The sequence below is a fragment of the Oncorhynchus clarkii genome, chromosome 1 (genome assembly GCF_045791955.1).
Source record: "Oncorhynchus clarkii lewisi isolate Uvic-CL-2024 chromosome 1, UVic_Ocla_1.0, whole genome shotgun sequence".
NCBI classification, from domain to species: Eukaryota; Metazoa; Chordata; class Actinopteri; order Salmoniformes; family Salmonidae; genus Oncorhynchus; species Oncorhynchus clarkii.
In genome coordinates this window covers 27,242,106-27,258,035 of record NC_092147.1, presented here as the reverse complement: position 1 = coordinate 27,258,035, position 15,930 = coordinate 27,242,106, and the positions used below count along the sequence as shown (strand labels likewise).

General features: G+C 42.4%; 1 protein-coding gene across 1 annotated transcript in view; it reads right to left on the bottom strand.

Moving 5' to 3' along the window:
- Window positions 1-634: 634 nt before the first annotated feature.
- LOC139415944 (neuritin-like) overlaps window positions 635-15,930 on the bottom strand; it is a 49,495-nt gene continuing 34,199 nt past the window's right edge. The window contains exons 2-3 of the mRNA XM_071164138.1: window positions 9,529-9,679; window positions 635-2,699 (exon numbers count right to left, since the gene is read on the bottom strand). Of these exons, the coding sequence (XP_071020239.1) occupies window positions 2,402-2,699; window positions 9,529-9,679 (449 nt within the window). The 3' untranslated portion in view covers window positions 635-2,401. The remainder of the gene's footprint in view (window positions 2,700-9,528; window positions 9,680-15,930) is intronic.

The window sequence follows — 15,930 nt, the reverse complement described above, 5'->3', positions numbered from 1 at the left end:
GTCTCATAGCAAAGGGTCTGAATACTTAAATAAGGTATTCCATTTTATATATTTTTTATAAATATGCAAAAAATTCTAAAAAACGCTTTATGGGGTAGATAGTGGTCATTGGTGGTCATTTAAAAAAATCTATTTTAGCATTAGGGAAGTGGTCTGAATACTTTCCATCATAGCTTTGTGAAGTTTATGGAAATTCTGTACATATGATTGGGGTCCCCAGGATCGAGTTTGGGAAACGCTGCTTTAGTATGACAGTATCACAACTTCAAAGGGAGGAATGTGTTGAATTTGCACCCTTTGTCTCATCTTCTTCCATCTTTGAGAGACGTATGGTGAATATACAATGAGGTTACAGACACAATGGTTTCTTCCTTTTCAACATATCATAAACAGAAAGACTGCACATCATACAACATCTCAAGCAACACAACACAACTGTTCCATTATTATAATTTTTTGATTGAACCTTTATTTAACTAGGCAAGTCAGTTAAGAACAAATTATTATTTACAATGGGGGCCTACCGGGAACAGTGGTTTAACTGCATGTTCAGGGGCAGAATGACAGATTTATACCTTGTCAGCTCGGGGATTCAATCTAGCAGCCTTTCGGTTACTGGCCCAACGCTCTAACCACTAGGCTACCTGCCGCCCCTACACTCTAACCACTAGGCTACCTGCCGCCCCAGCATAACTGCTAGTACAGAAGTATACAATATAGGTACAGTAACATTATATATATGTGAAAAATAATGATGTTTATGAGCTGATGTATACAAGAATGAAAAAGCTTATTGTAAAGCAAGATAAGGGAGAGTCTCCATACTGTATTTTGACATAAAAGGCATTGCTACTGCTTTCATTCACCAAGTGTTATTACACTGGCACAATACACACAAGCACGCACACACGCACGCACACACACGTACACGTACACATGCACACACACACACAGACCCACACACAGACACACACACACACACCATTTATTGAAATTCGGATAAGTAATAAAGTCCTCACAGTTTGCAAACAGTCTAAAATGTGTTATCCAGTAACCTAAAATGTTGTAGCGCTAACTGTTGTTATAGCAACACAATATTCTTTAAATATTTACATTTATTTAATGATCAACTAAATCTACTTCATATATTGTATGTCCTTTACTTTACAATGAAGATAAAAATTGATTTCCTTCAAGTTTTCACTGTAGTTTACTGCTGCCTCCCTAACCATTCCACACAAACTTGCTGCAATAGCAAACAAGATTCATTTCCAATTAAAAATGCAAATCCACTGCAAATACAAATTGACCGATAAAGCTGTTGAGAGCAAAGCCAATAGAAAACATACATTTAAAAAGTATTTTCCATTTCCAACATGGCAGTTTATCTCAGACCTACATTCAATTAAAACAAGGTTTTAAACGCAGCTAAGATTTAATGTCAGGGAGTCAAGCATTTTTTAATAAAATGAAAGTCCTTTTGAGTAAAACCTGTCTTCTTTTTTCTATATCGTTATTATTTCACCAGGGTCTCCGTTTACACACAGGCTCCTGCAGCATCAAAAGGCTTGATACTATATATTGATGTGCCATTTGATATGTACATAAATAGTCATATGAATAAATTCCATTATGTACACCTTCATCCATATTTCTTCAACACAAATGACTAAATACAATTCTAGGTCAGCCTAGACTTGACCAAGACAAGAAGTGATTTCATGTAAGTTAAGTGGTTTATCTGTTAATGAACGCTGTGTTAAATAGACCCGCACTGGGTGAATACACAGCGATCCAAGCCTTCAGTCCTTAACATTCAAACTGCCATGAGCTGGGTATATTTCATTATGCTTGTCTGCAGGTAAGCTCTATTGTTCTAGAGGTTTTACTCTGAGTAATTCTCTCTGTAATCCTCAGTGAGTCCCAAACGAAATAACAAAAATTGTCTGAGCCTTTAATGCTACAAAACATCCCACAGTGCTCTCTGATTGAATAACAACCTGAAGGAAACTTCAGGATGCAGGTTTCTGTGTGAGATGTTGCTGTTAAGCCTTGCCTGGTGAGGCTTGAATAATCTGTCTTGGGTTCTAGATGTTTGAGGTTTATTTGCTCATTTACATTCTACCCTCAGCTCTCCCAGACAGCATCCCCCTGGAACCATACTATCCAACTCTTAAATTGATGAAAAGGAGGAGAGTATTTCAGAGAGAGTTAGAGAGATAATGTGTGTATGAAATGAATACACTACAGATGAGGAGCCACCAATCTGAACATGCAGCTAGAAATATATGCAACTCAGTTTTAGTACACAAAAAATATTTGTGAGTTTATTATCCTTTTTTTATTTTATTTTTTTACATGTCCTCAATGAGTTCCTCCCTCCCCTTCACCCTGATTGTGCCTATATCTTGGCCAACAGCAGCAGAAGGGACAGACATAAGGAGAGCAACCAGAAAGAGGCATGACCTAGATGGTGGGTGTGTGCTTTTAGAGACTCCTGGTTAATCTCTTCCTGGTTGGGTGGGCTCAGGGCATCAGCAGTGCCAGCTGGTTGGTTACGACTGGAGCACATGTCATACAGGTTACCAGAAAACTGCATCTTCTTGGACTCCTGTCGCAGAGACTCCCAGACTGCAGCAGCCTCATCAGGACAGCCCGCCATCGCCACGTTCGCACAGTCATGAAACTCATCCCAGGACCTGTAGGGGATGGAAGAGAGATGGTCACATAGCTCTTGAGTTCTAGAATAACTTTTATACGTCCATATCTTTCTAACAACCAGGTATAACAATGTAGTTCAAGACACTATCTATTATTCATCTGTGTGATACAGTAAAGGATCCCCCATGAAACCATGGTTGTAGTTATTTGGTTGCTATGGGAAGGGCTGTGTGAAAATCTATAAGAAGGAGATCAGGCAGAAGAAGATTGGTCCAACACGACATATCCCGTAACACTACACATCATAGATTCACATTCCCTGGGTGCAGAAAGGCTAAAATTGTACTGTATTTGGATATGGGCCCTTAGTATAAACTCAACCCTAAAACAGCACATCTGCTGGGGGCTTAGGTGCATCTGTTTACCATACACACAGGAGACCTTGAGGGGAATGGGTGAAACAAAGTGGAAGCAAAATGCAGCCTTGCAAAGTCCCAGAGTCACGTGCAGTAGAAAACAGCAGAGTAACAGCAGGTGAAGGGTAGCTTGTTAGCTCAATCTGACCGCAGTCTCTTTTCTGATTAAAATAATAAAGGATTGCTGAGGTGTTAGATTGAACACTTGATCTAAAACATACACTGCATGCTAATGCATAAACAAACACACATAAAGATACACACAAACCGAGTTTGAGGGAAACAATGACATTACCCGTTCTAATAATGGCAGATTTCCCCTTCATTTCTATTCTATACTCACAGTAAGCTCTCCTTTCATTCCATAGAGAATACTGACAGTGGTGCAGCCTTGGCCTGCAAATCTGAGAATTTTATCCAGGAGAGAAAATACTGCCTTTCTACTGATCCCTGATAGATTCCTGGGAAGTGTGTGAATATGTGTTAGCACGTGCATATGCAAGTTTGTGTGTGTGGGTGTGTTTGTGTTTGTGTCAATGTGCACTGGACACACATGTACAGGTAACTGCCAAAATAAAGGAAACACCAACATAAAATGTCTTAATAAGGCGTTGGGCACCACGAGCCAGAACAGCTTCAATGCACCTTGGCATAGACTTAAGAGTATCTGTAACTCTATTGGAGCGATGGAACACCATTCTTCTATGAGAATTTCTAAAATGTGGTGTTTTGTTGATGGTGGTGGAAAAGACTCTCTAAGGCGCCACTCAAGAATCTTCTTAAGTGTTCAATTGGGTTGCGATCTGGTGACTGAGACAGCCATTGCATATGGTTTACATCGTTTTCATGCTCATCAAACCATTCAGTGACCACTTATGCCCTGTGGATAGGGTCATTGCCACCTGTGTGGAAGCACCCACTTTCAATATACTTTGTATCTCTCAAGTGTTTCTATTATTTGGGCAGTTACCTGTATGCAATTGTGTGCTGACTGAGTGGCAGGATTACCTTAATTGGTACCTTAATGCTAGAAGAGATAGAGTCATTTTGACTCAATATGAATTTAAAATGCAAATATAAATTTTTATGTCATGCCCCCCTCCTTGACTTTTCTTTAATAAGTCTATATAACAGAGTATGTGGTCCAAAAATTATGCAAAAAAGAAAATCCATGCTTTTGTCACTTCTAGATTAGACTATTGCAATGCTCTACTTTTGGGCTACCCGGATAAAGCACAAAATAAACTTCAGTTAGTGCTAAATATGACTGCTGGAATCTTGACTAGAACCCAAATATTTGATCATATTACTCCAGTGCTAACCTCTCTACATTGGCTTCCGGTTAAGGCTAGGGCTGATTTCAAGGTTTCACTGCTAACCTACAAAGCATTACATGGGCTTGCTCCTACCTACAGTGCCTTGCGAAAGTATTGGGACACAATCATGGCCCCCTTGAACTGCAAAATTATTCAGCCCCCTTAAGTTAATACTTTGGAGCGCCACCTTTTGCTGCGATTACAGCTTAAGTCGCTTGGGGTATGTCTCTATCAGTTTTGCACATCGAGAGACTGACATTTTTTCCCATTCCTCCTTGCAAAACAGCTCGAGCTCAGTGAGGTTGGATGGAGAGCATTTGTGAACAGCAGTTTTCAGTTCTTTCCACAGATTCTCGATTGGATTCAGTTCTGGACTTTGACTTGGCCATTCTAACACCTGGATATGTTTATTTTTGAACCATTCCATTGTAGATTTTGCTTTATGTTTTGGATCATTGTCTTGTTGGAAGACAAATCTCCGTCCCAGTCTCAGGTCTTTTGCACCAGGTTTTCTTCCAGAATTTTGATGCTGCCACCACCATGTTTGACAGTGGGGATGGTGTGTTCAGCTGTGTTGCTTTTACGCCAAACATAACCACATTTCAGGCTTCAAACATAAAGATATAAAACTTTATTTTTCATCCAGTGAAGAATCAACAACAAGTGGGACACAATCATGAAGTGGAACGACATTTATTGGATAATCGCAGAATAATTTTGCACGCCCAATTTTTCAGTTTTTGATTTGTTAAAAAAGTTTGAAATATCCAATAAATGTCGTTCCACTTCATGATTGTGTCCCACTTGTTGTTGATTCTTCACAAAAAAAATACAGTTTTATATCTTTATGTTTGAAGCCTGAAATGTGGCAAAAGGTCGCAAAGTTCAAGGGGGCCGAATACTTTCGCAAGGCACTGTATCTCTCTGATTTGGTCCTGCCGTACACACCTACCACGTGGGCCAAAAGTTTTGAGAATGACACAAATATAAATTTTCACAAAGTCTGCTGCCTCAGTTTGTATGATGGCAATTTACATATTCTCCAGAAAGAAGAGTGATCAGATTAATTGCAATTAATTGCAAAGTCCCTCTTTGCCATGCAAATAAACTGAATCCCCAAAAAACATTTCCACTGCATATCAGCCCTGCCACAAAAGGACCAGCTGACATCATGTCAGTGATTCTCTCGTTAACACAGGTGTGAGTGTTGACGAGGACAAGGCTGGAGATCACCCTGTCATGCTGATTGAGCTCGAATAACAGACTGGAAGCTTCAAAAGGAGGGTGGTGCTTGGAATCATTGTTCTTCCTCTGTCAACCATGGTTACCTGCAAGGAAACACGTGCCGTCATCATTGCTCTGCACAAAAAGGGCTTCAGAGACAATGATTTTGCTGCCAGTAAGATTGCACCTAAATCAACCATTTATCGGATCATCAAGAACTTCAAGGAGAGCGGTTCAATTGTTGTGAAGAAGGCTTCAGGGCGCCCAAGAAAGTCCAGCAAGCGCCAGGACAGTATCCTAAAGTTGATTCAGCTGCGGGATCGGGGCATCACCAGTACAGAGCTTGCTCAGGAATGGCAGCAGGCAGGTGTGAGTGCATCTGCACGCACAGTGAGGCAAAGACTTTTGGAGGAAGGCCTGGTGTCAAGAAGGGCAGCAAAGAAGCCACTTCTCTCCAGGAAAACATCAGGGGCAGACTGATATTCTGAAAAAGGTACAGGGATTGGACTGCTGAGGACTGGGGTAAAGTAATTTTCTCTGATGAATCCCCTTTCCGATTGTTTGGGGCATCCAGAAAAAAGCTTGTCCGTAGAAGACAAGGTGAGCGCTACCATCAGTCCTGTGTCATGCCAACAGTAAAGCACCCTGAGACCATTCATGTGTGGGGTTGCTTCTCAGCCAAGGGAGTGGGCTCGCTCACAATTTTGCCTAAGAACACATCCATGAATAAAGAATGGTACCAACACATCCTCCGAGAGCAACTTCTCCCAACCATCCAGGAACAGTTTGGTGACGAACAATGCCTTTTCCAGCATGATGGATGGAGCACCTTGTCATAAGGCAAAAGTGATAACTAAATGGCTCGGGGAACAAAACATCGATATTTTGGGTCCATGGCCAGGAAACTCCCCAGACCTTAATCCCATTGAGAACTTGTGGTCAATCCTCAAGAGGCGGGTGGACAAACAAAAACCCACAAATTCTGACAAACTCCAAGCATTGATTATGCAAGAATGGGCTGCCATCAGTCAGGATGTGGCCCAGAAGTTAATTGACAGCATGTCAGGGAGGATTGCAGAGGTCTTGAAAAAGAAGGGTCAACACTGCAAATATTGACTCTGCATCAACTTCATGTAATTGTCAATAAAAGCCTTTGACACTTATGAAATGCTTGTAATTATACTTCAGTATTCCATAGTAACATTTGACAAAAATATCTAAAGACACTGAAGCAGCAAACTTTGTGGAAATTAATATTTGTGTCATTCAAAACTTTTGTCCATGACTGTACATGTATGCTACAGTCACAAGACGCAGGCCTCCTTATTGTCCATAAAATTTTGAAGCAAACAGCTCCTATAGAGCTCAATTTTTATGCAATGGTCTGCCTATCCATGCGAGAGACGCAGACTCGGTCTCGATCTTTAAGTCTTTATTGAAGACTCATCTCTTCAGTAAGTTCTATGATTGAGTGTAGTCTGGCCCAGGGGTACGAAGATGAACGGAAAGGCACTGGAGCGACGAGCGGCCCTTGCTGTGTCTGCCTGGCCGGTTCGCCTCTCTCCACTGGGATTCTCTGCCTCTGACCCTATTACGAGGGCTGAGCCACTGGCTTACTAGTGCTCTTACATGCCATCCCTAGGAGGGGTGCGTCACTTGAGTGGGTTGAGTCACCGAAGTGATCTTCCTGTCTGGGTTGACGCCCCCTCGGGTTTGTGTCGTGGGGGAGATCTTCATGGGCTATAATCAGCCTTGTCTCAGGGTAGTAAGTTGGTGTTTTGCGGATCTCCCTCTAGTGGTGTGGGGGTTGTGCTTTGGTCAAGTGGGTGGGGTTATGTCCTACCTAATTGGTCCTGTTCGGGGGTATCATCAGACGGGGCCACAGTGTCTCCTGACCCCTCCTGTCTCAGCCTCCAGTTTCTATGCGAGCATTAGTTTATGTGTCGGGGGACTAGGGTCAGTCTATTATATCTGGTGTAATTCTCCTGTGTCCTGTGTGAATTTAAGTATGCTCCCTTTAATTATCTCTCTCTTCCTTTCCCTCCCCTCCTGGAGGACCTGAGCCCTAGGACCATGCCTTAGGAATTCCTGGCCTGATGACTCCTTGCTGTCCCCAGTCCACCTGGTCGTGCTGCTCCAGTTTCAACTGTTCTGCCTGCGGCTGTGGAACCCGGACGTGCTACCTTGTACCGGACCTGTTGATTTTGACTCTCCCTCTCTACCGCACCTGCTGTCTCGAATTCTGAAAGCTCAGCTATGAAAAGTCAACTGACATTTACACCTGAGGTAATGAATGACCTGTTGTACCCTCTACAACCACTGTGATTATTATTATTTGACCCTGCTGGTCATCTATGAACGTTTGAACATCTTGGCCATGTACTGTTATAATCTCCTGGCCCCCCCTCATAGCCTGGGTCCTCTCTAGGTTTCTTCCTAGGTTCCTGCCTTTCTAGGGAGTTTTTCCTAGCCACCATGCTTCTACATCTGCATTGCTTGCCGTTTGGGGTTTTAGACTGTGTATCTGTATAGCACTTTGTGACATCAGCTGATGTAAAAAGGGCTTTATAAATAATATTGATTGACTGATTGATATGTTGTAAGAATTTGAATATCACAAACAGAATTTGTGTTATAAGCAGTTTTAAGAGGCATTTTTTTCCCAGAGCGACAAAAAGTTACCATATCAAATCCTCCAATATAGTCACATGCAGGTATCAGAAAGGGCAGATTCTGAGGTTTCCAAAACCCTTATCATTGCCAAATAACAAAAAAAATGAAGAGATTAGCTCTGTTTGAAAATACAACTTTTTCTTAGCATAACCACTGTTCAATACGCTCCACATGTGAGCATGTAGAAACAGATAGCCTACAGTAACATAAACTAAAGTAATGCTATTGTGTTCTTTTAAATAATACTTTTTCCGTATTCTGATGTTACCCAAGACCTTCATAAACACAACCAAATAATTATTTTTCCGATAGCATATATGAAATGTATTTATTAGACCGTTTGAATGTTTGAGTCAAAATGGCTGCTCATTTTCTCAAAGCGGGGTGCGTCGAGGCCTTTCTAGTGTTAAGGAATATGACCAAAATAACAACATCATTGTAACGACCACTATATCCCTGTAGATTCCAAGGGTATCTCCAGCCCCGCAATACAGAACAGCAACTGGCTTAAGGCTGTCGATGAGACCTTCCTACATTGATGTGTAACAGTATTGCTTTCGTCCCTCTCCTTGCCCCTACCTGGGCTCGAACCAGGGATCCTCTGAGCACATCAACAAATGTCTCCCACGAAGCATTGTTACCTTCGATCCACAAAAGCCATGACTGCTACCTGAAAACTACTTCAAGGTCTAAGAGCGAGTGACGTCACCGATTGAAATGCTACTAGCAAGCACCGCAAACTAGCTAGCCAATTCACACCAGTCACAGATGCAACAATATGTCTGGGAATGGGTTGAGCTTGATGCAGTGATGCATAGAGGTGCATCTACCATGACATTACTGCTCAACAAATTCATAGACATTTCCAGAAGGGAAGGTATAATATTAAGATGGATTACAGAATCATGTATAAATAGAATGGAAAGCGGAGATGGGTAAAGAAAGACCCTTAATCTTTCATTAGGTACTCCACTATGCCTACAGCAATGGGAAGAGCTGTCAGCATGTTAGAGAGAGATAGAGATGGACAAAGATCTGGAGGGAATTAAATAGAGGTAAAGATATGGTGGAGTCCATCTTTCAATGGTAATGAAATTAAGGGTCACCGTGTTCCGTCAATTTACACATTTCAAAGTTGGAGTGTGTGTGTGTGTGTGTTTATAAGCAACATAAAGATGAGAGGATTGTGTGTGTCTGTGTGTGTACAAATGTGTATGTGTACAGATGTGTGTGCTTACTTGCAGATGGTGTGTATCTCCTGTGTATCCTCAATCTTCTGGGCACTCTCAGTCAGGCTGTCCCCCAGAGCCATCAGACACTGAGCGAAGCCCTTATAGATGGAGTGGCACCTCCTGGTGGAGGCAGCAGAGCTGGGACAGGGGCCGACGACTGGAAGGAGACACAGAGACAGAGACATACAGTATACCATCAGCACTCTCTGTATCCCTGGCTCACAGTGGGGAGAAATGAGCATCAGGAGAGTTCAACACTGCCAAGCATGGGACTTCTGAGTGTTTTTTAAGAACTTGTTTGGTTACTTAAACAAGCTGCATCCAAGTTCTCGGTATTATACAAGGCTTGACCGACCTTGGATCCTCTATTGCTGGATCTTCTATATTTTTCTTTAACTCTCCTGACATTAAGAGACCTGGTTATGTTGCTTTGTCAGGCTATTTCAGAAAGAGTACTTCAGTCCTTGAAAACAGCATGGTTTTATACACTCCAAAGTAATGGGGTTTGAGTGCCTCGCTCTGAACAACCAACCTTCAAGGCGCACACTCCAGAAAGTCCATGTATGAAAAATATGTTTGGAAAGATAATTGTGGCCCTGAAGGATATTTTAGCTGAATCATGTCAGAGGGGTACAGGCTGTAGTGTGAGTGACCCAGATAGAACTTCATTTCATGATAATTTAGGCTACATATGAATCCTTTTAATGTGAAGCAATTAGTGCCTGTAAGCCAAAGTACTAAAGAAAAAGTGAGTCATGAACCCACAAGATGAAACTGCTCCCTTAGAGACCTCTATCTCTTTATCCCCTCTCTCTTCCCATACTTCTTCCTTCCCTGGTAATACAGCCATTTGAAGGCGAACTCTCAAAGAGCGTAACGGTGGGACTAAGTGAGGTAAAACTGAGGATGGTAATTGGGTCAGACAGCAGATCACCAGAATTCTCCTCTGGTCCCCTGGGAAGGACATGTTTAATATTTAATAGGTAAGACTTCTTTCTGTTGCGGCAAACCTACTGATTTCAGGCAATGTTTGGCAGTGGGGGTCTAACATTTAATAAAAACCTGCAGAGGTCTCGTCAAAAGTGTGAATACAGTCAAGAGAGATAGGTAGAGTATAAGGAACTAGAGGGAAGAGAAGTGAAGAGGAACATATGAGCCCTCTATTGAGGAAGTTAAAAAAAAGAGACACCTATGTTGGTCAAAAAACAAGTGTTGTCCAGCCCAGTGGTTCTTCATGTAAGCACATGTTGCTGGTGTATGCTGCTGCCGTAGGCTGCTTTTGAGCTTCAATGTAAATATTTGATAGCATGACAGACCCTGGGGGAATCCATGGATCACTCCGTTTAAAAAGCACGCAGTCTCAGGTCAGACAGACACGACTGAGGAAAAAAACTGACATTGTTGTTTCAGTGTAGAAAAACATTCAATTGCTTTTCTATCTATAAGGGGTGTATTTACACCACACTCTGGTTTTAATTTACCAAACCCCCCCCCCCTCCTCGTCAATAATGATCGATAAAGATATGTGCACATCTAGCTATGCATTCCTTGAAGGTTAGAAATCTAATGATTTTCTGTGCAGATATTTTATTTCAAGAGTATTGGTGTCATGAGACAAAATACAATTAAAGTGCAGGTATCAATATCAAAAGTATACAGGGAAAATGTTCTATAAGTGTCAGGCATCATAGCCATACTGTCTCTACCACGACATACAGTAGACAACTGGATGCCAAAGGCACTGTATAATCTTGCGTTTTCCTGTCATTATAGCAATGTTCCATGAGGCTTGTTACTGGAGTTTCTTTGGCTCATGGTGCAACAGCACATCAGAACTACCACAGTGGAGCCTTTGCTTCCATGTACAGTATTAACCTCACTCTTCCAGTTGCAGCCTCAGTAATGAACTGGCCTGTAAGCCAGGGAAAATATCTGCAGGCCATGAGAGTGGAGCACAGAGATCAAGGTGAGTAATTGGAAGGATTCAGGAAAAGACCATGCTCACCAGTCAGAGATGCTTAAAACACTGCTACTTATTCTTATTACTGCTCCTGATAATCCTTACACAATTGCTGGTCAGGGTGGAAAATGGAATGAGTCACTACCCAAATGAGAAAGTTTATGGTCCCGGGGGAGTTTGCAAGGCTTTTCTGGAAATCCAGTACTGTCACACCCTGAACTGTTTCACCTGTCTTTGTGATTGTCTCCACCCCCCTCCAGGTGTTGCCCATCTTCCCCTTATCCCCTCGAAATCTCTCTGGGTCCTCATCGACTCTGGGGGTGATTAGAGCTTTTTGGACTCTACTCTGGCTTCCTAGCTGGGCATCCCCACTCAGCCCCTCTCCATTCCCATGGGCGTTAGAGCGCTGGACTGGCACTCTATGTGGTGGTCACCCACAACACCACTCCCATCAACCTACGTGTGTCAGGGAACCACAGTGAGGCTATCCAGTTCCTGCTCATTAAGTCTCCTCAGATTCCCATAATATTCCCAAGTTTCGTTCACATGGTCTCCAGCTGCTGACCAGGCGTTCCGGGATCTCAAACATCGCTTCACCACAGCTCCCATCCTGACCTATCCCGTCAGTTCGTGGTGGAGGTCGATGTTTCGGATGTCGGGGTGGGGGCTGTCCTGTCCCAGCGTTCTTCCCTGGACCTCAAGCTACATCCCTGCACAATCGCCTCAATGCCAGAGAGAAGAACTACGATGTAGGGAATTGTGAGCTTCTCGCAGTGAAGACGGCGTTGGAGGAATGGAGGCACTGGCTGGAAGGGGTGGAACATTCATTCAACGTGTGGACTGACCACAAGAACCTGGAGTATCTCTGTACCGCCAAGCGCCTTAATTCCAGGCAAGCTAGATGGGCCCTGGTGTTCACACAGTTCAACTACTCCTCTCCCCCGTCGCATCGCCAACCAGCGTACACTGAAGCATCTCCTGAAGGTTCGACCTCGGGGCAGGGGGTTCCAATCCCTGGTTTAACTGGGAGGGTTATGGCCCGGAGGAGAGGTGCTGGGTCCTCGCCAGGGACATCCTGGACCCAGGCCTCATTGTGGATATCCAACTCCAGCACCCCGGTCAACCAGGTAGGATGCCAGGTGTGGCCCTAGAGGGGGGGATACTGTCAAACCCTGATCTGTTTCACCTGTATTTGTGATTGTCTCCACCCCCCTCCAGGTGTCACCCATCTTCCCCATTATCCCCTGTGTATTTATACCTGTGTTCTCTGTTTGTTGTTTGTCTGTTGCCAGTTAATTTTATTTTGTCAAGCCTACCAGCGTTTTCCCCTCTGCTCCGTCTTTCGATTGTTCCTGTTTCCTAGTTTTCCCGGTGTTGACCCTTCTGCCTGCCCTGAGCCTGCCTGCAGTCCTGTACCTTTGCCCCACCTATCTGGATTACTGACCTCTGCCTGCCCTTGACCTGCTTTTTGCCTGCACCTGTTCGATTAATAAACTGTTACTTCAACATTATCTGCATTTGGGTCTTACCTGAAACGTGATAAGTACAGTCTGTATAATACAGAGCAAAACAGAACAACATAATGAGTTGAAATATACTATACCAACATAACATGTTATATGTAATCAAAGACCACCATTAATAAAAATGTGCTCCCTTGAAACATAAAATGTAGCTGATGACTATGTGTTTGAAGGGAATACATCATTACATATTTTTTTATAAAGGTCCATTTGACATCACTCCATATATGATTAATCTCCATAAGCATAAAACAGTATTAAGTGTAAGAATAGACAAGATAAAAATACAGTATTTTTGGTCAAATCCAGCTGACCTTAGTCCACTGTAATAACTGGGTCTGGACAGCACGCCCAGCAGTCTGAGTCTTTCTCGGGACAAGCGTGCGATCTCTATTCATGAGACTGAATATGCAGCTGTTGGCAGGTGCAGTGCTGAACTAGCAGACTTGGTGCTGATGCCTGATGCACAGACTCCCCACAGGGAGCACATCAAAATAAATTAACCCCATTCTTTCTCATGTGTCAATTTCTGAAAGATTTCGATAAACCCATACACAAATGCTTGTGACACCTCTAAAAAATAAAACAGGACTTAGAGTTCAGCTGACCATTTTGCTGCATATAATGTTCTAAGTGTAATTTTCTTCCTTCCGCTGGGTGTTATTTACTGTGTTCAAGTAGGAAGTGGGGAAATAATAAAGCACTACAAATCCCAGGGTCCTCTTATTCGTTGCAGGTAACCTGTTGTTGGTTTTAGTTCACCACTGAAATTCTTATCTCCAGGTGTTTAATTAAATGACCAAATGTATTCCCTCAATCCCTTTATTATATACAGTGCCTTGCGAAAGTATTCGGCCCCCTTGAACTTTGCGACCTTTTGCCACATTTCAGGCTTCAAACATAAAGATATAAAACTGTATTTTTTTGTGAAGAATCAACAACAAGTGGGATGCAATCATGAAGTGGAACGACATTTATTGGATATTTCAAACTTTTTTAACAAATCAAAAACTGAAAAATTGGGCGTGCTAAATTATTCAGCCCCTTTACTTTCAGTGCAGCAAACTCTCTCCAGAAGTTCAGTGAGGATCTCTGAATGATCCAATGTTGACCTAAATGACTAATGATGATAAATACAATCCACCTGTGTGTAATCAAGTCTCCGTATAAATGCACCTGCACTGTGATAGTCTCAGAGGTCCGTTAAAAGCGCAGACAGCATCATGAAGAACAAGGAACACACCTGGCAGGTCCGAGATACTGTTGTGAAGAAGTTTAAAGCCGGATTTGGATACAAAAAGATTTCCCAAGCTTTAAACATCCCAAGGAGCACTGTGCAAGCGATAATATTGAAATGGAAGGAGTATCAGACCACTGCAAATCTACCAAGACCTGGCCGTCCCTCTAAACTTTCAGCTCATACAAGGAGAAGACTGATCAGAGATGCAGCCAAGAGGCCCATGATCACTCTGGATGAACTGCAGAGATCTACAGCTGAGGTGGGAGACTCTGTCCATAGGACAACAATCAGTCGTATATTGCACAAATCTGGCCTTTATGGAAGAGTGGCAAGAAGAAAGCCATTTCTTAAAGATATCCATAAAAAGTGTTGTTTAAAGTTTGCCACAAGCCACCTGGGAGACACACCAAACATGTGGAAGAAGGTGCTCTGGTCAGATGAAACCAAAATTGAACTTTTTGGCAACAATGCAAAACGTTATGTTTGGCGTAAAAGCAACACACCATCCCCACTGTCAAACATGGTGGTGGCAGCATCATGGTTTGGGCCTGCTTTTCTTCAACAGGGACAGGGAAGATGGTTAAAATTGATAGGAAGATGGATGGAGCCAAATACAGGACCATTCTGGAAGAAAACCTGATGGAGTCTGCAAAAGACCTGAGACTGGGACGGAGATTTGTCTTCCAACAAGACAATGATCCAAAACATAAAGCAACATCTACAATGGAATGGTTCAAAAATAAACATATCCAGGTGTTATAATGGCCAAGTCAAAGTCCAGACCTGAATCCAATCGAGAATCTGTGGAAAGAACTGAAAACTGCTGTTCACAAATGCTCTCCATCCAACCTCACTGAGCTCGAGCTGTTTTGCAAGGAGGAATGGGAAAAAAATTCAGTCTCTCGATGTGCAAAACTGATAGAGACATACCCCAAGTGACTTACAGCTGTAATCGCAACAAAAGGTGGCACTACAAAGTATTAACTTAAGGGGGCTGAATAATTTTGCACGCCCAATTTTTCAGGTTTTGATATGTTAAAAAAGTTTGAAATATCCAATAAATGTCGTTCCACTTCATGATTGTGTCCCACTTGTTGTTGATTCTTCACAAAAAAATACAGTTTTATATCTTTATGTTTGAAGCCTGAAATGTGGCAAAAGGTTGCAAAGTTCAAGTGGGCCGAATACTTTCACAAGGCACTGTAAAAGTAATAGGATAAAAACTCTCCACAGACTGTTTTGTTCATTGGGTAGGGCTCTTGACTTGCTCTGACTCAAATGGCTGGAGAATCAGTGGAGTAACCAATTACAATAAGTTGTTCCTTTACCTGTGTAGTAACACTGAACTTACTACAGTAACTTATATAACGCTTACGTAATTGTCATTATGAAACTAAAGCTAATAAGATACTAATCAAAATCTAGTATTATCTGGGATCAGTGTCAAATCTGTGATAAGTATAGAGGTGTCATCTAGTAATAAGCTGATTATCTGACTGATCTGTCAGACACATAGGGAGTGATATCTCATGCTAGGCTCCAACATACAGCCCTGCAGGAATACCTTTCAATGAGAAAGAATGGATGGTTACTCTTGCCTGCACGGTTTAACTGAACCACATTTCAAAACTGATTTCAATAAGAAAGAATAGATGGTTACTTTGCCCGTGCAGATTGACTGAGCC